The sequence below is a fragment of the Spea bombifrons genome, chromosome 13 (genome assembly GCF_027358695.1).
Source record: "Spea bombifrons isolate aSpeBom1 chromosome 13, aSpeBom1.2.pri, whole genome shotgun sequence".
Taxonomy (NCBI): Eukaryota; Metazoa; Chordata; class Amphibia; order Anura; family Pelobatidae; genus Spea; species Spea bombifrons.
The window spans coordinates 20,446,300-20,465,902 of NC_071099.1; the positions used below are offsets into that span (position 1 = coordinate 20,446,300).

The following is a 19,603-nucleotide window of genomic DNA, read 5'->3' on the forward strand; positions in this document are numbered from 1 at the left end:
TACCCGATGGCAGCAACAAATAATAATAATAATAATAATAATATCATATAGACGATATAACGCAATACCCGATAGTGGCAACAAATAATAATAATAATAATAACATATAGAAGATATAATGCAATACCCGATGGCAGCAACAAATAATAATAATAATAATAATAATATCATATAGACGATATAACGCAATACCCGATAACTGCAACATATAATAATAATAACATATAGACGATATAACACAATACCCCATAGCGGCAAGTTATAATAATAATTAATATCATATAGACGGTATAGCGTAATACTCGATAGCGGCGACATATAATAATAATAACATATAGACCATGTAACCCAATACCCCATAACGGCAACATATAATAATAATAATAACATATAGACGACATAACGCAATACCCCATAACGGCAACATATAATAATAATAATAATAACATATAGATGATATAACCCAGTACATGATAACATATTTTAATGATGATAATAAAATGGCCCACAGATGTGTCTCCTCTACCGTCAGTGAAGGGTTAATAATGGTCACGTGGCGTCCCTCAGCCGTTGTCTTGGTGACCAGCCACCTCCCGCCCCTTGCCCTGATTGGCGGAGGCGCTACAGGACGTGCCGTATAAAAAGCGCCACTGGGAACGGGCTCAGCCTTTCCGGCCGGAGTCTCGGTAGGTATCGGATCTGGTGGGTTTGGGGTGGATCAGGAACTTTGGGTGGATGTTCTGCAGAGCAGTACTGCAACTCTCATGAACCCTAGGCTGCATGTATGCACAGCATGCTGGCTGAGCGTTGTGGCAGTGGACACTTCCGTAATTTGCTGGGCCGGGGTGAATGTCACGTGATGACTTCTTATGCGTTAGACTTCTGACTCTGATGAAGTAACCGGAAATCTGAATGCGGCCGGCGCGGCGTTTAGCAGACGGGGCCCTCCGCTGGGCGATATTCACTAAGCTTTGTGTTTTCTCTTCCTCCCGCAGACCCAAGGAAGTCCCGGAGCCGGCCCGCTGAACGGTGTCTGATGTGATGTTTGTAAGAATGTTAATAAAGTTTGTTTCCTCTCAGCCCTGTCCTGGTTTTCTTTCTTCTCGGTTACCCAATGCACCCTCTTTGAACCGGCGAATTGCCCTTTCCGTGGCTTCGCTGGCCAAGCGTCGGTGCGAAAATATATCGCCTGTTCATAACTGGTGCCCCCCGGACCCCACCCGGGATGTGCTTTTAAATACAGGCTACACGCCGTACCCGCTGGTGCCTGATGGGCCGCGCTATCTATAACGGCGGGGTGGAGCGGAGCCCGATGTGGCGTCATTGGGTGAAACCCGCGCATTCTCAGTTATGCTGACGTTGCCCTCGGTTACGAGGTTTGATAGAGTAACTATCCCTTTCCACAGGGCCGGACGCGGAGTATCACGTTTAAACCACCGCCTCCGTGTCTGCGACGCGGCTGGCTCCTCGTGTGCCGACCGTCCTGAAGGTTACCGATAGTGACAGCGTACAGCGCCGTGTTGTGGGGCTGGCGATAATCCCGCGGTGTCTGGCCCCTGGTTGGTAGGCATGTGGCCCTGCTCCCAGTAACCCAGTGGCAGGGGCCACGTGGGATGAGGAAACAAGTGAAGGAAAATCGCTTTGTGGATCTGTGAACGTTTGTGTCCCGTTGTACAGCACTACGGCCTACGATGGCGCTACATAAAAATATAACGTTTACAGGTTGCCGTGGAGGCTGGCGACGGAAGGCGGTGTCCACGTGAGACTAGCGTTTATTCAGAAAGGTATTGGGAGGTGGCAGACCTGGATGGGGCTGCTGCCACCGGCCCGGTTCCGCAGGTTAGCGTTTGGGATGCCGGCTTCTGGGGCGTCAGCCGGTTACGTGGCTGATGCTGACATCATTGCCTTGGCCGTAGAGCTTACTATTCGTTGAGTGATTGCCGCTCTGCACCTTTCAAATCCAACAGACAGTAACTGAAAGGCAGCAGCTTTATAAACGGGCTCTGGTTGTCTCATCGCCATGGTAACCGCCACACGGCTTTGTGTTCTTTGTCATTTCACGGAAAGGCCACTTTATTTAACAAACTCACAGCAGAGACGTCACCCGAAGAGGAAAATATGATTTATTTCATAAAACGGCGAGCGGACTGCATCGTGCGGCGGCTGGGCCTGTAAGACGCGTGGACGGAGCCCACGCCGCGCTTCCCACCAATCATCCGAAATCGCTGATATCTCACCCAGCCGCGCGGGATCCGTGGCGAGCGCCTGCTGCGAATACCCTGTGGTACTTCGGAACGGTTCGCCCCGTAACGCTCTAATCTCACAGCCCGGTTTCTGCCTAACAACGCGCTTTACAATCTTGCAGCCCGCATTTTGCTTTGTGCGGTTATGATGTCACAGGCCGGTCTGTACCGCGTTTGTCTACGTGTGGTTATGATGTCACAGCCCGGTCTGTACCCCGTTTGTCTACGTGCGGTTATGATGTCACAGCCTGGTCTGTACCGCATTTTGCTTTGTGCGGTTATGATGTCACAGCCCGGTCTGTACCACATTTTTCTTTGTGCGGTTACGATGTCACAGACCGGTCTGTACCGCGTTTGTCTACGTGTGGTTATGATATCACAGCGCGGTCTGTACCGCATTTTGCTTTGTGCGGTTATGATGTCACAGCACGGTCTGTACCGCGCCTGGTTATAGTCCTCCGGTGCTTCCAGGTAGAGTAAAACAGAAGCTCGGATGGCGGGACTCGTTGTCCGTCCTAAAATGAGCAGAATTTGCAGCAATTTCCCCATTAAACTGACGCAAACCCGCAAAATGACAGCCCAATCGCCGCAATCAAACACAATTCTGTAGCAGATTTACATATTAGATCACGTGATGAAATATTAATTCACAAAAACAGACAAAACGAGCAGAAAAACAAAACTTCATTTAAAAAATTACTTCTCAAAAAAAATCTAAAATGATTTCGGTTTCATTGTAAACAAAAGAATCGGCTGAAAAACGCAAAATAAAGTTGGCAAATTCTGAATCTGGAACTCAATAAACCCCTCCGTATTCCCCCCCCCTCCGTATCCTCTGCCCCGGGTATCAACACCCCCGCTCCCCCTCCATGTCCTCTGCCCTGGGTATTAACACCCCCCTCTTTATTCCTTGCCCCGGGTATTAACCCCCCTCCGATGGGTCCCCTGGCCTCCCACCCTATTTGGCAATTAAAGGCAAAGCGCCCCCTCTTTGGGTCTCTTCGTACAGGTGGGACGGGCGCCACGCGGAGCACGGCTTGAATAATGTACCCATAGTAGCCAATAAATGTGTCTGACGCACATTAACCCCCTCTATACCAGAGGCTGCAGCCAGTCCAACAGTTTATCAGGCCCCTCAGGGCCATCGCCCCTTGGGGTAACTCTTTGGATAGTAGGGAACTCACCGGTGCAGATGTAAAGTCCCGATTAAGTTTAATGCATCCGGTTAGCACGCAGGTACACGTGGCCCACGGCGGCCCTTATACTTAACCAACAGGGGGAGTTCGTAGCAGCGGCACTGAATTCTACACCAAAAGCAACGTGTGGGGGTAACTTCTACGGAGGGGTTCAGAGGGACTGCACAGGTTGGTGTGGATGGCCCGGTGCAGAGCGTGCGGCACTCCGTGGCCCCGGCCCCCCCAGCAGCGGCAGGAAGCAGCCCGCGATCCAAACGCGCAGCAGAGCAGCGCAATCAGACCCAAAATATACAGTTATACATAGAAAAGTACAAAACACGTTCACGCGGCACAAGTGCTTTATATCACGGGCTCCCGCTGCTCTCCTCCAATCACTGAGCCTCTGCGGCCCGGGAGGCGGGGCTCGCAAGCGACTGGGAATTCTATAGCCGGAAAAAGGGGGGGTGGAAGGCACAAAATGGCAAAAAAAAGCGGATAAAAAGCAGCATGAAAGGACTTTGGAAATTACGGGCAATAAGCCCTCTGAGTGAGGTCAGGGTCATGTAACAGGTGCTGGGGGTCCTTGTATGACCCCGCGTGACACACGGGAAGCGTATTAAACATATTTATCAGAAATACTCCTCTTAGTGTTAAAAATACATCTTGTTTCTGGGGCGCCCGCGAGAGGCAGGCGTATAACCTGCGAGGATCACCTCCATGCAAACACAGATGTAGTCTGCGCATGCGCACAAGGAATAAGTAACAGCCGCAGGGTTAGGGGCTGCCCCCTCGCTAACACATAACCAATGGCCGCAGGGTTAGGTTCCGCCCCCTCGCTAATGAATAAATAATAGACGCAGGGTTAGGTGCCGCCCCTTCTCTGACTATACTTTCTCTCCTAGCGAATGGGGACGATCAGAGCGCCCCTGAACCAATGAACGGCAGGCAGTGCTTGGTACGACGGGAAAGAACAAACAGGGCAACAGACTGATAAGGCCGTTGGGGTGAATAAAGTTAATGCCAGGGCAAATCTTATACCCTACCCAGGGCAGATTGGAGGCAGTGCTATAGTATTGGCCTGACACTTCGTACCTGGAACGGGGGATGGGATACCCCGAGTTGTGGCCACACAATATCCCACCTAAAGAAAGCTTCTAAATCGTTAGGGGACGTTTGTCTCGGGGGGACCTCCGGTACACGAGATACCGACGCAGGTAAAGACCCCGAACACACGTGTAAACACGTGAACTAGCAGCGGCCCCACAGCAGCTGCCGGTACCGCAAGTACCCCACGGCAGCCCGAGCTCCATCCGCATTCATTACTATGGATACGAGGGGAATCGGCGGTTAAAATATTTGCGCAAAAAAACCCCCAAATAAGCATTAACCCTTCGCGCAGGATATAAAAATAAACCGCGTTGGCTTCATGGTGCGCAGGTTACGTTTCTGACGTCTCGATTGCCTTTCATCTTCCGCGTTTCCGGTTCCCGTTGCTCTCCGGTTGCCGCCGTATTAAGTGCCATCATAGCGGAAACTTCACAGGAAAGCAAATCTAGCAAAAAAACACGAATTTCCTGGTACAGAAAAACGAATACGGGCCAAAGCAGGGCGGCCCGCCGAACCCCCGAGTCCTGGACTCCTATCTATGTTGGGGGTCCTCCGTGTAGTTTTGGGGTAAAATAATAAGAATTTGAGGCCCCGCTTTTTTTCCAGAGAGGAGGAAGATGAAACTCCTACCGACATCTAACCCGCATCCTCCGCGCCGGTCCGTGTCTCCGGGGTCACCGGCAGGGAACGTCCATGCGCCGTGAGGATGCCGCTGCGCGAGTAATACTGCAAACGGCCTGGCGGTCAGCACGCATCTGCCGAGTCCCCCTCCGCTTCTCTCGTAGAGCGGGGGTCCATCGCTGAGTGCATTACGGAGACGTATAGATCGTCCATGTTTGGCATGACGAATATTTTCTATTGAAAAGAAAACAAAATGATTACTTCGTCTGTTATCGGGTTCGTGCTGCGTACCCGGTGTAACTCCCCCATAATATCATTCCCCCTCCACAAGCCGGCCCGCAGTCTCTACCTGTCACAGGGGTAAAACGCAGGACCATTACCCCTGGCACCTGCTCTAAATCATTAAAGGGGGAAACATTCGTAAATAAGCCGGCAGGGCGGCAGCGCCGCGTCCCCACATCTACGGCAGCCCGGCTTCGCACATCATGAATCAATAACGTTTACCTGAAACTCCTGCTCCAGCTTCTTCTCGATCCACTCTGTGACATGCGCCAGCGTCACTTCCCGCTCGCCGAGCTTCGGCCGCGCTTTCAGCTCTAGATGCGGCGGCGTCCGGAATCCATACCTGCCGCAGGAGACAAATGGCGGCTTTAGCGGCTTTTACGCCTCTTCACCCGGCTCCCTCCCGCGCATTGCCCAGCCTTTACCCGCCACTTACCAGATCCTGTCCGTAGGTGGGGGCGGAATGTTAATGGCTAACAGCCCCCGGCACTCCTGGACCTCCACGGTGAGCAGCAGGGGAGTGTTTGAGACCTCCTCAATCTTCTTCTTTATGAACTCCGTTTCCGTGGCTTTCTGGAAATACTTGGATTTGGTGATTTTATCCACAAACCTCATGATCTTGCTGGCGCGGTGCGTTGCCGTGTACCTGGCAGAGACAGACACGTGATGCATGTTTGTATGAACTGCTCACACGGCTGCACAGGGCATGACCTGCCCATTAGGAATACACAGTGCTGTACATTAAGCCAGCCGGTCCCCGCAGCACTTACCCCTCAGCGCCTGCCGTCAGCTGCTTGTCTCCAGTTAATTCCGGCGCGTCTTCCTCATCCGACGAGCCTGCGCTGGACGACTCCTCGTCGCTGTCCGCCAGGTAATACGCCCGCGGCCTGGCACTGGGAGAGAGCAAATACCCAAAGCGGCATTAAATACCCCTCGCTCTCCGGCAACATCCTAACCAGACAGCCCAAACTACCGCCCCATACCGAGCACACGCGGCACGCTGCTTCACCCCAAGCCAAACCTTGCCAAAGATCTCACGGTGCTGCGCGAGGACAGGGCAATAAAACGACCCTCGGACTGTCAGCTCAGCGGGCAAGAAAACGATTTACCCCTGCCCAGCACCAGATTCCCTTCACAGAAGAGTTTACCGAGTGACGCTCAATCTGCAGACCGTTCCGCTCCTCCAAGCCAGAAACCCCCGGCGGCCATCAGGAAACCAACGAATAATTCATAAGAATGCAATTATATTTCCTTCCTGGAAACTACGGGGCAGCAACAACCCAAAACTGCCCCGGGAGGGACGGACCCTTAAACAAGGCTTCATGTACGGGAGACTACAGCGGACGCTAAACTCAGAAACGGCATCAGCTCCAGCACCGCGTCGGCTGCACCCAGGGGCAAAACGTGAACCAAGAGCCGTGATAAACCCCAAGAGGGGTCAAGTGCCGGAGGAGGCGCAGGGTGACAATCACCAAACTCACCGTGTTCATCACAAATCCATCAGCAGAGGCAGCAGAGGGGAAACATGAAACGGATTAGTCTGGCAAAAAACTTTCCCTACGGATGGCGCTCCATGCACGGGCATTTGCCCAGAACCGCCAGTCAAGGGGTCAAACCTAAAGCCGGGGAAGACCGCCCAGGTCCTGTTACGATGCTTTATTATCAGGTGGACCTGCGCATTCCTCCGTGTGCCCATCACATGACGAATGGACACCCCGGCGTAGTTTGCTGCGTCGGTTAGAAGGGTTAGAGGGTGCCGAGAGTCTCCATGCCCCCCCCCCCGCAGTGAGGCTGCTGCCCCCCCCAGTGCGGCGGCTGCCCCCCGTACTCACCCTTCCTTGCCAATTTCCCCGACTTTTGCCGATTCTCCTAACGACTCTTTACCCAGCTTGGTCAGGTTCATCTTGGTCTCCAGAGTCATCAGGAACGATCCGTTGTAGGATATTTCCAGGTCCGTCCATAGACCTGGGAGACACGGAACATGAATTTCAGTTACATCAGGCTGCGGCGACCGCTAAATGTTTCCTCCCAACGAGTCTACGAAGCGCTCAGCATAAACGTTACCTCTGTGATCAATGGTCGGCTTAAAGGCTCGAAGGATTTTCGGCACAGAAACCCCCATGTCGAGCTCGGTCAGGGTCAGCTCGTTCATAAAGTACGGCAGCTGGAAGGCAACCGAGGAAAATCGATCAGAAACAGACACCGGCCCCATCGCAGCCGCCCCACAGCGAAGACATCTCAAACCGGGCATGTCATTTTATTATGCCCCCTGCTTTGAGCCCAGAAGGACTGACGTTTAAACGTGTCACTAGTACCCGGTGGCCCTAGGAGGGACTGCCGTTAAATACGTCACAGTCACTAGTACCCGGTGGCCCTAGGAGGGACTGCCGTTAAATACGTCACAGTCACTAGTACCCGGTGGCCCTAGGAGGGACTGCCGTTAAATACGTCACAGTCACTAGTACCCGGTGGCCCTAGGAGGGACTGCCGTTAAATACGTCACAGTCACTAGTACCCGGTGGCCCTAGGAGGGACTGCCGTTAAATATGTCACAGTCATTAATACCCGGTGGCCCTAGGAGGGACTGCCGTTAAATAAGTCACAGTCATTAATACCCGGTGGCCCTAGGAGGGACTGCCGTTAAATACGTCACAGTCATTAATACCTGGCGGCCCTAAGAGGGACTGCCGTTAAATACGTCACAGTCATTAATACCTGGCGGCCCTAGGAGGGACTGCCGTTAAATACGTCACAGTCATTAATACCCGGTGGCCCTAGGAGGGACTGCCGTTAAATACGTCACAGTCATTAATACCCGGTGGCCCTAAGAGGGACTGCCGTTAAATACGTCACAGTCATTAATACCTGGCGGCCCTAGGTGGGACTGCTGTTAAATATGTCACAGTCATTAATACCGGGCGGCCCTAGGAGGGACTGCCGTTAAATACATCTTTGCCGGTGGCTGTGGAACCGGAGTTCCATTGCGTAACGCGTGTGAAAAGATCCACATAAAGCAAGCGATCGTCCCCGCTGCACCCAGACACAATGGCCTTTTGTAGTCTGATCCCCAGAAACATTTCTGAAACCTGCCTTTATATGCAGAGCGGGACTTACCTTTATTTTACTGAGCTTCATTTGGATTTTTTTAGACACCAGATCGGACCAATACTTTTCTCCCAAAAAATCCCAAAATATTCTCCCCAGCAGAGCGTTGACCCAGACCTGCTGTTCACCTTCCTCTGACGAATGTCCTCCGCGGATCTGCAGGTACAAAGACGGCGTTACAGAGCCCACGAGTGGATCATCTGACCCGGAAAATCTGACCCCTTACCCCCTGCGCAGGCACCGCACCTTCTTGGTAGCCGTCGGGCTGCTGCTGGCGCTGTGGACGGGGCTCTCCGATGGACTCTTATCGTCCTGCGGAACACACCTTGCCATATAAACGGTATAGTCCAGAAGGATCTTTTGGCGTAGGTTCCCGGTGGGCTCCTTGGGTTTGGCCTGAGCCATCACTTCGTCCAGGCTGCTCTTACTGCTGCTCCGGCTATGGGTCAGGACCCCCGACTGGCTGCCCTGCCTGCTGTGTGTTAACAGGAGCCCTTGGAAGAAAGGCATTCTGGGTAAAGGACTGGACGCGTCAATTACATTCCTGGTTAATCAGCATGTGGCCGCGGGACGTCATGTAGTTGGGGATCAGACACACTGCTAATATTTTCACCAAAATGCCTGCGAGCGGCCTGGACACACTGCTCGGCGTGATCATCCCACTCTATTCTAGACCCTAACCACGTACACAGGGTACACAGAGGAGAAAGGGAATATTACATTACGGAGCCGCTGCCATCTAATGCCAACTGGTGATAGAGCGGGGGGTGAGATGGAGCGTTCCAAGGGCAATGAGGAACTCGCCAGTTCTGGTGAAATATCTCACCGGCCCTAACCAGTTAGATGTCAGGCCGCGCAGGTCCATTCCTGTCTGCTATACGCCGACTATCTCATCTTTACACATAAATAGGAGTCAAAAGAAAGAAAAATCACAACAAGGTAAAGGAGACCTTCCAAGGTTCCCAAACCTGTAGATAAAGGTAACAAATACTACGCATTCAATGTGAGAAATCCAATATTTATTCAGTTTGCCAAACACGGCAGGAACGTCGGCAAACGGAGTAAATATTATATTATATGGTAATTATGTTACGTTTACCTATGAGGCTGACTGGGAGAAGCAGCCACATTATAAGACTCCTGGACTAACGCAGCACTTGATTATCACTTCATGTAACCCATTCACGCAGCATACGCTGACACGCCAGCAGCCAGGCAATCATCCACGATCATCTCACGGAGCCAGAATCCGGACCGCGTGCCGACGCCAATACCTGATTTCATGGCCGTGCTCGGCTTCTTCAGGTCAGGCTTCATTTTGGAGGCCAGGAGGAACTGTCGGAACCATTCCTCCTTCTCCCTGCCAGTCCTTCCGAAGAGATAAAGCACTTGGTCGCCGTGGCCGGTGGCTCTGCTCCCATCCTGCTCGCTATGATCAGAGGGCACCTTGTCTTCTGCAGTCTCTTTCTCCACCTTTGACATGAAGTCATCCTGTCTGGCCAGTTCCAGGCAAATCGGGTACTTCTTGTTCCAGACTCGCTTGCGAGCCAGGCTTTTGGGAACCAGATAAACCTGTAGAAACATAAAGATGATTAAATGTATTAACATACGGTATAACACATACGGTACGCGGCTCAGAACATGTCATTACAGATAACGTGTCACGGTGTCATCATCACCAGGGTTTACAATAAGCTATAATCAGCATCAGGGTATATTAGTAGGGGGGATCCAGTACTGAGCTCTCCGCTGTCAGCTCCGTATCCCCCCCACCAATGACTGAAGAGACACTGGGGGTCCACGGCTAATCACATCCAGGTCTGGGAGCTGAAAACCAGAAGCCGTTCCATTTAATTTAATCACATGCTGAAACTGAGAAATTATAACACAATACAGGTCCCCCCCGAACATTCCAGCCACTGAGGAGACACTCACTTTACTGTCAGCGAGATCAAAGATCTTCTGACTGACGTAGACAACATCAGGTTTGGGCTCATTGTAAATGGTCCTCCGGGAGACGTTTTTGTTGGGTTTAGAGAGTCTCAGGGTGGATCCTTCCAAGCGAACAAAGACAGACTGCGTCAAGGTGGCGTGGTAAGTCTCGGGGTCATAATTCTGGATTTCATTCATCCATCCCTGGAAGAGAAAGAAAGACAAGCATTCCATGGACAGCCCAGGGAATGAACCCAGGGGAGAACAGAAGTCAATGGGGGGGGACGATCTTCACGTAAAAGCATCCTAAAGAAATTCCCCGGTATTTAATCTATAAACAGGCCCCTGCCCCATCTCTGGCCCTAACGCTTAGCTGGTGGGTTTGGGGCTTGTCATATTGGTGTCGCCCAGGGGGTAATAATACCAGTCAGGAACAAATCTCTTTGAAACATCCTAAAAACACATTGGCCCCAGCATGCACATCACTGACAATGTCCAGACCTTCATCGGATTCAGATAATACAAGAACGGGCAAGACCCACCTTCAGTATCTCCGGCTCCTCGACCAGCAGGGGTTCCACGCGTGGGGCTGGAGGGCGTAGTTTGCGTCGGCCGGACGGTGGAGACGCAAAGAGCCAGACGACGGCAATCGCGGCCATAAACCCGAAGGCAATCCCCAGGCACAGCCCATTAACGTAACTCGGCAGGGGAAGCAGCAGGTAACCGTACACCACCAGGACCAGGACGTAAAGCGTTTTCAGGGGAACTTCAGAACCACCCAAATCGACTTCATCTTTAGAAAGCACCTCAGTTGCGTCCAGTTCCTCCGGTGCATCCAGAACCCAATCTCCTTCCGTTGCGTCATCGAACTCAAAGTCTTCGGAATACAGTTCTGTGAACTCTTCGTCTTCCCTGCTGGCCAACGCAGACAAGGAACATTTCTCCAGTTCCCACGTGGGATTTCTCGCATGCGCGGCGGTTTTACAATCTAAATCCTTCACGAGTTCACCGGGTGTTTTGAGGTTCTCATCCTTCATTGACACGAGCTCGCCGGCGGGCTGCTCGGCTTCCGAGTCCCCGTCCTCCTCTTTGATGCAGTAGTTGTTATTGCTTTCCAGGTGACCATTTAGGCTGGAAAGGTTGGAGAGCTCAGAGGCACTCGAGGATAAGGCTTTTGGTCGGTAGCTCGATGAATCGTCTCCCATAATCTTACTAAGAAGCTGAAAAGGTTCATAAATAACTTCTGAAAACCGTCTTTTAGTGTCTTCAATCTTTGCCTCGACTTCAGAGACCTTAAAAAAGGAGCGTCCATCGGAGGGCGACGTGATTGGCGAGGAAGGTGCAGTTTTGGAGTCTCCGCTGGTAACTCGGGGCTGAGTAAACTGCTTAAACAAGTGCAAGTTTAGTTTGGAGTCAGGTGGCTTGTGCGGCTCGGACTCCTGCTTCCACGTGTCCGTGGACAAGGATTTCACTAGTGACTTCATTAAGTGGCGGTGCCTGGCAGGTGGGACTAATTCTTTTGGTTCTACCTCGCTAGAGAGAGACTTTACTAGGCTCAGAAAGGGTTTTGTGCTAGAAACCGAGGGTGTGGATGCGTTGGTGGATAAGACCAGAGCTTTCGATGGGGAGGAATGTAGTTTTGGGTCAGCAGGAGAAGCGAGGGCAGCGTTTGCTTCGGGACACGGCCGCAGCGGCACAGAGACGAAGGTGTCGGGCGCAGGGTCAGCTTCAATAGCCTGGGCAGGGTTTGCAGTTGGAGTCGTCGAGAACTCCTCAATCACAGCGGCGGGACTAAGAGATTGGGGTGCACCGGCCTCAAAGCAAAGGTCTTCCTTGGCCTCTACAGCTGTGACAATGCCTTGGTCATCTTGTTCCTCATCGAGCGGCGCTCCAAATTCCTCTTCCTCCTCCTCTTCCTTCCCAAAAGCCGAGAAGCGAATGGTGATGGTCTCTCGAGAGACGGATCTCTGGACTTGCACCTTGGGTGCCGGCTGCTTGGCGGGTTGGCGCGTCTTCTCGGCATGGCTGCTTTCCAGACTTGTCATTGCAGTCTTCCGAGTGTATCACAACCTGTCGAACAGAGAACAAGATAAGCATCAGATTCGCCCCGCGAGCACCTCTCGGATCCTGCGCAGGAGGGGAAAACGAGGAGAACACGAGACACAGAAATCGCACGGGTTTTACATACAAGGAAAATAGACGCCGGCTTAAGGCCTCGAGACCGCAGAGAGCTCGCAAGACAAAGAGGAAAGGTGAAGAGCTTCCGACGCAGAGATCGCTGGACTAAAGAGCCCAGCATTAAGACGTTAACACGGCTGGAACGGTACCATCAACGTACGCAACCACGCACAGCACCGAGCATACCTGGGCTGACTTCCACAGTGTACTTTACACACAAATTAACATCATTGTATTGAACGTCTACAAAACCAGACCGCAAACAATTGTAATCCTCCCGTCTACAAATACGTTTAAGGATTTGCTGTTAAATAAATGTAGCACGATGTGTCGGAGAATAAGCGTCGGGATCACTTCTGTGCCTTAAAGACTCTGCATGGACGGGGGACACATGCGCGCCTACCTTCCCAATCAAATGCTCATTCACAGCGACTCGCCCCAAACCAGTGATGTCATCTTGAATGGCGTTTTCTTCATTGTCGAGGGAAATTGTTTCCGTGGCAACATTATCTGCAGAAGTGAAATCACATAATTCTGACAGCGACAGCTGCACTGTTTCCGGCGGCAGCGGTCGGCACGGACGTCACAGAGCGCGGGCACTCTCATTACACGCGAGTTCACACGTGGGGGCTCACATGTGAAAATACGGCAACACGAAAGATCTTGTGAAAGGAGACACGTGGGATCCGGGATAAAGGTCCGGGAAGCGGCACAGACTTCAGGAAAACTTGTCGGAGGAGATGGAGCCCAAACTTGTAAAGAGGATGCAATAAAAGCACGCATTGCGGGGGGAAGGCAGCGAAATGACGCACACGCCGCAGAAACGTGCCCTAGAGGTGGGGGGACAGGAGGAAAGCGTTCCGTCCGGCGGTCAGAGCCCGGCAAGCTGATTTCATTCAATATCTAACCTGTCATAACACAAAAAGGCAGCCTTCCCCATAGATCAATGCCGTGAATTCAGCCTGAATATTCTGCGAAACATTGACCCGCTACGATCCCAGCACCGAACGTCTCTCCTGGGGCCGAAGCCGTGCGGCCGGCCTGCAAAGCCTTTCAGACATCATCTACGGTATGAATATTTCATGTCGGCAAAGCTCAGAAAATACAGCATTAAATGCCACGCAACTCCTTCCTTTGTGTGTGTGTGTGTGTAATATATATATATATATAAATGTGTATGCGTGTGTGTATATATATTATATATATATATATATATATATATATATGTACAAATGTGTATGCGTGTGTGTGTATATATATATATATATATAAATATATATATAAAAATGTGTGTGTGTGTGTAATATATGTATAAATGTGTATGCGTGTGTGTATATATTTTATATATTATATATATATATATATATATATATATATATATATATATATATGTATAAATGTGTGTGTGTATATATATATATATATATATATATATATATATATATATCTATATATATCTATATCTATATATATATATGTACAAATGTGTATGCGTGTGTGTGTATATATTTCATATATATATTTATGTGTGTGTATGTATGTAGATAGCAGTAGCTGGCCACTGATTGGTCTGTTGTAGGCATGGTAAGGACATTTACCATATTCTGTTTTAGGAAAGATTAATCTTATGATATGATGTCACACCCCAGCGCTCTGTCTCTTAAAGGCACACAGCACCTTTTATTGCACCATAGAGGAAAAGGTGATTGGGGGCGCTGCCTATTGCCTGCGACCGCGCAGGAGCAGCGATTTCTCCATCCCCGCGTTATTAATGCTGGCTGTAAGCGGATCCCTGGCTCGCTCCCTGTAACGGTAACCCGATGTGTTACAGACGCAGTGTTCATTACACATGTACTTCATTTAAAAGTCATGTCCAACAGGTGGGAACTGAATGCCGGACAAATTACCGCAGGCAGCCGCCGAGCTTTTGGGGATTTACACGCTGGGATTGGACAATTAACTGACAGGGATCTAGAACAGGGATTACAGCTGCCTTAACCCTCCAGGTGCCAAATGCACAGCCACAACGCCTTTTCAACTGCAAGGCGTGTTTCCTGCACAATAACAGCAAATGATAAAAACTAATGTAAACCTCAAGTAGGAGATAGATTATATATATATATATATATATATATATATATATATATATATATATATAATCTAAGTGAAGTGATCTCTCGTCCAAGTTCACTCTGGAACCAACAAAAAATGTAAGTGATGTAAATAAAACATAACTAATGCAAGTAACAGATAACAGAGCCTCTCCACCAAGCCAATGAAAACTTTTCGAAGCCATGGCGTTTAGTCACGAGACGCCTGCCAGAGTTTGGCACAATCTGCGTCAAAACAAAAGCATGAAAGGGTTAAGAGAGTAGGAAGTGTTTGCTCAACGTGTCTCCAGCAGGATATGGCAGACGCATCCTCGTACACGGCGTCCTGCGCGATAATTGCCCTGCACACTCGCCGTGGGCGCTTAACTATTTAACACAGAGGTCTCTTTATTCGCAGGTAGATCCGGTCTCACCTGTCACCCCCGCGGCGGCCACGCGTGTTCTCGGTAAACAGCACCTGGAGCCGGGCTTCTGCTGTTCAAACACCTGATTTAGGAAAAGCTTTGTCTGATAACACGGCAGGGCTCGCATTTCCAGGATTGTGAAACACAAGCAGTTACATTACCCCGTATTTACACAACGAGACGCGCTGGTGCGAGACGCGTACAGAGACGGGGGGGGGGGGTTGGTTGGGAAATTCAGCTGACAGTTATTATCGCAGCGAGTGTCACGTTTAGAACGATCAACAACTTACGCAGAGATCGTTTGTTCTATACGTCCGTTCCGAGCACTCGTATAAAAGCAGCCACCGCATAAACGCAGAGAGGAGATCCGCGGGATCACAAACAGGCCCGGATCCTGCGGAAGAAGAGGTAAATTTAATCCGATCAAAGATTGAAAGATTATTCGCTGGGCCGGATGGCTGACCCAATCCACAGCCGCTATATAAACAGCAGACAATATGACGCTATAAATATAGAATTAAAATGCAACAAAAGCAAAATAATTCATCAAATAACCGTTATGAATAAAAAAAAAAGAAACCTACGCCCAGAGCTGTGATCTCAGAACACCTCCCAAGGAAGAGCTCGCTGGGGTCAGGCGGACAAAGAATTGGGAAAATGCGGCAAAAATCAGGCAGATTAGAAACCAGTAAATCGGCGGCCTGGAGGAAACGGTGCCAGTCACATCTCCGCAGCTACACGTGTGCAACTGGTATAACAGGTACCGCGACCTGGGAGCCAGAGCACCATTTACTGCCCATACCTGTCACACAAAACCAAATGCTCCCGGGCCGAGGCTACCAACTCAATCACATCGCAGAGAGCCTACCAGACAAAACCAAACGCTCCCCAAGCAAGTCTGCTGCACAGCCCAACTCAATCAAACAGCAGAGCACCTACCAGACAAAACCAAACATTCCCCAAACAAGTCTGCTGCACAGACCAACTCAATCACACTGCAGATCACCTACCAGACAAAACCAAACACTCCCCAAACAAGGCTGCTGCACAGACCAACTCAATCACACTGCAGAGCCCCTACCAGACAAAACCAAACGCTCCCCAAACAAGGCTGCTGCACAGACCAACTCAATCAAACTGCAGATCACCTACCAGACAAAACCAAACATTCCCCAAACAAGGCTGCTGCACAGCCCAACTCAATCAAACTGCAGATCACCTACCAGACAAAACCAAACGCTCCCCATACAAGTCTGCTGCACAGACCAACTCAATCACACTGCAGAGCCCCTACCAGACAAAACCAAACGCTCCCCAAACAAGTCTGCTGCACAGACCAACTCAATCAAACTGCAGATCACCTACCAGACAAAACCAAACATTCCCCAAACAAGGCTGCTGCACAGCCCAACTCAATCAAACTGCAGATCACCTACCAGACAAAACCAAACGCTCCCCATACAAGTCTGCTGCACAGACCAACTCAATCACACTGCAGAGCCCCTACCAGGCAAAACCAAACGCTCCCCAAACAAGGCTGCTGCACAGACCAACTCAATCTCACCACAGAGCACCTACCAGACAAAACCAAATGCTTCTGCACAGACAAACTCAATCACACTGCAGAGCACATACCAGACAAAACCAAACGCTCCCCAAACAAGTCTGCTGCACAGACCAACTCAATCAAACAGCAGAGCACCTACCAGACAAAACCAAACGCTCCCCAAACAAGTCTGCTGCACAGACCAACTCAATCACACTGCAGAGCCCCTACCAGACAAAATCAAATGCTTCTGCACAAACTCAATCACACTGCAGAGCCCCTACCAGACAAAACCATACGCTCCCCAAGTCTGCTGCACAGACCAACTCAATCAAACTGCAGATCACCTACCAGACAAAACCAAACATTCCCCAAACAAGGCTGCTGCACAAACCAACTCAATCACACTGCAGAGCCCCTACCAGACAAAACCAAACGCTCCCCATACAAGTCTGCTGCACAGACCAACTCAATCAAACTGCAGATCACCTACCAGACAAAACCAAACGTTCCCCACACAAGGCTGCTGCATAGACCAACTCAATCACACTGCAGAGCCCCTACCAGACAAAACCAAACGCTCCCCAAACAAGTCTGCTGCACAGACCAACTCAATCAAACTGCAGATCACCTACCAGACAAAACCAAACGTTCCCCAAACAAGTCTGCTGCACAGACCAACTCAATCACACTGCAGAGCCCCTACCAGACAAAACCAAACGCTCCCCCAAACAAGTCTGCTGCACAGACCAACTCAACCACACTGCAGAGCACCTCCCAGACAAAACCAAACGCTCCCCAAACAAGTCTGCTGCACAGACCAACTCAACCACACTGCAGAGCACCTCCCAGACAACTACACACTCCCTGGCCAGGGGCACACCAACAGAACCAGGAGGAGCTCCAGCAAAGATGTCCAAAGGCCTTCAAACCAAAATCTGGCCTTCCCATAGGAGGGTCTCTCTTTAGCACACACCAGGTATGTCTGAAGTACCGTCTGACAGATAAATGCCACAAATGGTGTGTGCCAGAGGAAGGGGTTAATATCTGGCTTACATTGGGCTGAAACTGGATACAGAGTGTTATAATCCCATTAAACTCCTTTTCCTTCTTGCCCTCCTGAGAAAGAGGGACAGCTTGAGCAAGGTCACACGCTGCCAGTGTTAGAACAAGGGCCGGATCCTGTATGCATAGCGTTTGTCGTGACTCATGAGCACCGGATCCCAAAAGGCACTGAAACAAATGGACTAAAAGGCAAGAAAAACGCACAAATTCACTCATAGCCGAGTCCCACGGAGATTTAAAGCTATTTCTACGGCTGCTGCCAAGAAAAAAACAAACATCAGATCGTAGCAACGAGTATGCGCGGCTTGCACAGATTCCCGCATCATGAGACCTTTCAGCCATTAGTGCGACGCTTCCAAACACTCAGCAGAATGCAAACATTTGTATTTTACGGAACTTGGGATAACGGGGGAAGTAGTTTTATGTCGTACTTGTTTCTGTGAGCTTCTGCGCTGCATCGCGTACAATGCCCCGTTACCAGCGGCAACAGAACATACAGCGTTCTTTACTCTTACTTGTTTCAGACAATCATGCGGTGGGCTAGGAGTTAGGACCACCGCATGAAAAAAACACAGCTTCCCACAAAACTTTCTGTAAAAACCGTCCCACACGGCCCGGAGTTAAAATCCAACGCGACCGTTACACTGTCAGCCGTGTACCGAGAAGCAGCAATCGGCGGGGGGCACGTGCTGAGGAGCAGTAGTCGGCGGGGGGCACGTGCTGAGGAGCAGCAGTCGGTGGGGGGCACGTGCTGAGGAGCAGCAGTCGGCGGGGGCACGTGCCGGGGCTAAAGCTCCTCTGAAACCCGTAACAGGTTACTCTGCACAGAAATCAAAGGGTTAACCGTTTCTCTGACTACACAGGACTTTCACGCCATGGACTTTGGATCTTGGCTGCAAACCACGTCACACGGAGAACACGGACACAGAGCCAGCCGCGCCGCGTACACCGTGTGCCAACTGAGTTACATGTAAAACAATCACGTGGGCCACGCTAGGCTGACTGGGGGCGCGGTACGATCGGTACGTGAACCCGGAAGCGAAATATTCAGAGCAAAAGTCTCATTACAAACATGCAGAGGAGAGGCTGCGATCCCCAGACGCACAGTGGGACCGGCCCTCGACCTCCGTGGCACAAGCAGATGCCCCCCGTATTCCGCACTGGCGCAGGGATGTGCAGCAGGCCCAGGCTGGGTGTCCGTGTTTGAGGGTACATCCCGGGTACACAGACACCGCAGACAGAAAGGCGCCTCCCACAAAGGCAATTTACAGCCATTGAGGGCCACAGGCTGTCCTGCCAAAAAACCCTCAGGGGCGGGGCTTCCGCAGCCTAGTTGCTAAGCAATTAAAGCGAGCGAAAAATAAAACACGCCATTAACACGCCTGGTGGCACGTGACTTATGGGCCAGTCTGCTTCCTGTGACAGCGCTCTCCCTGCGCAATAGTCTGCATACAGCTGGTTACTGGGCACAACGGGTGCCAAAGTCTCTCTGGTCAGGCAGCGCGGCGCGCAACAGACAAGGGCCTAAACAGTACAGGGACCGTACTTTGAGGGGACACGAGTCAGACAGGGAGTTATTGGGGCACATTAGTATATGACAGGCAGGTTACAGGTCTCCCTGAAGTTATTGGGGCGCATTAGTATATGACAGGCAGGTTACAGGTCTCCCTGAAGTTATTGGGGCGCATTAGTATATGACAGGCAGGTTACAGGGCTCCCCGGAGTTATTGGGCCGCATTAGCATATGACAGGCAGGTTACAGGGCTCCCTGGAGTTATTGGGGTGCATTAGCATTTGACAGGCAGGTTACAGGGCTCCCCGGAGTTATTGGGCC

The 19,603-nt window shown here is 50.8% G+C and overlaps 1 protein-coding gene, 1 long non-coding RNA gene and 1 other non-coding gene across 4 annotated transcripts in view; 2 read left to right on the forward strand and 1 right to left on the reverse strand.

Moving 5' to 3' along the window:
• The first annotated feature begins 515 nt into the window (after positions 1-515).
• LOC128471497 (uncharacterized) lies at positions 516-1,079 on the forward strand. Its single transcript, XR_008346111.1, has 2 exons — positions 516-686; positions 996-1,079. It is a non-coding gene; the product is annotated as an uncharacterized LOC128471497 (long non-coding RNA).
• A 35-nt stretch (positions 1,080-1,114) lies between these two features.
• LOC128472149 (small nucleolar RNA SNORA50) lies at positions 1,115-1,252 on the forward strand. Its single transcript, XR_008346152.1, has one exon. It is a non-coding gene; the product is annotated as a small nucleolar RNA SNORA50 (small nucleolar RNA).
• A 3,975-nt stretch (positions 1,253-5,227) lies between these two features.
• The window catches only part of TEX2 (testis expressed 2), a 14,774-nt gene continuing 398 nt past the window's right edge, over positions 5,228-19,603 (reverse strand). Inside the window, exons 1-12 of one of the 2 annotated variants that reach the window (XM_053453978.1) lie at positions 15,449-15,546; positions 11,008-12,535; positions 10,469-10,669; positions 9,808-10,105; positions 8,780-9,027; positions 8,543-8,689; positions 7,493-7,592; positions 7,261-7,393; positions 6,199-6,321; positions 5,865-6,074; positions 5,651-5,771; positions 5,228-5,380 (exon numbers count right to left, since the gene is read on the reverse strand). In XM_053453978.1, coding sequence (XP_053309953.1) covers positions 5,270-5,380; positions 5,651-5,771; positions 5,865-6,074; positions 6,199-6,321; positions 7,261-7,393; positions 7,493-7,592; positions 8,543-8,689; positions 8,780-9,027; positions 9,808-10,105; positions 10,469-10,669; positions 11,008-12,510 — 3,195 coding nt within the window. In that variant the 5' untranslated portion in view covers positions 12,511-12,535; positions 15,449-15,546 and the 3' untranslated portion in view covers positions 5,228-5,269. Of the gene's footprint in view, positions 5,381-5,650; positions 5,772-5,864; positions 6,075-6,198; positions 6,322-7,260; positions 7,394-7,492; positions 7,593-8,542; positions 8,690-8,779; positions 9,028-9,807; positions 10,106-10,468; positions 10,670-11,007; positions 12,536-15,448; positions 15,547-19,603 lie in introns of those variants that run through there. The other variant, XM_053453977.1, reaches the window with a different exon arrangement.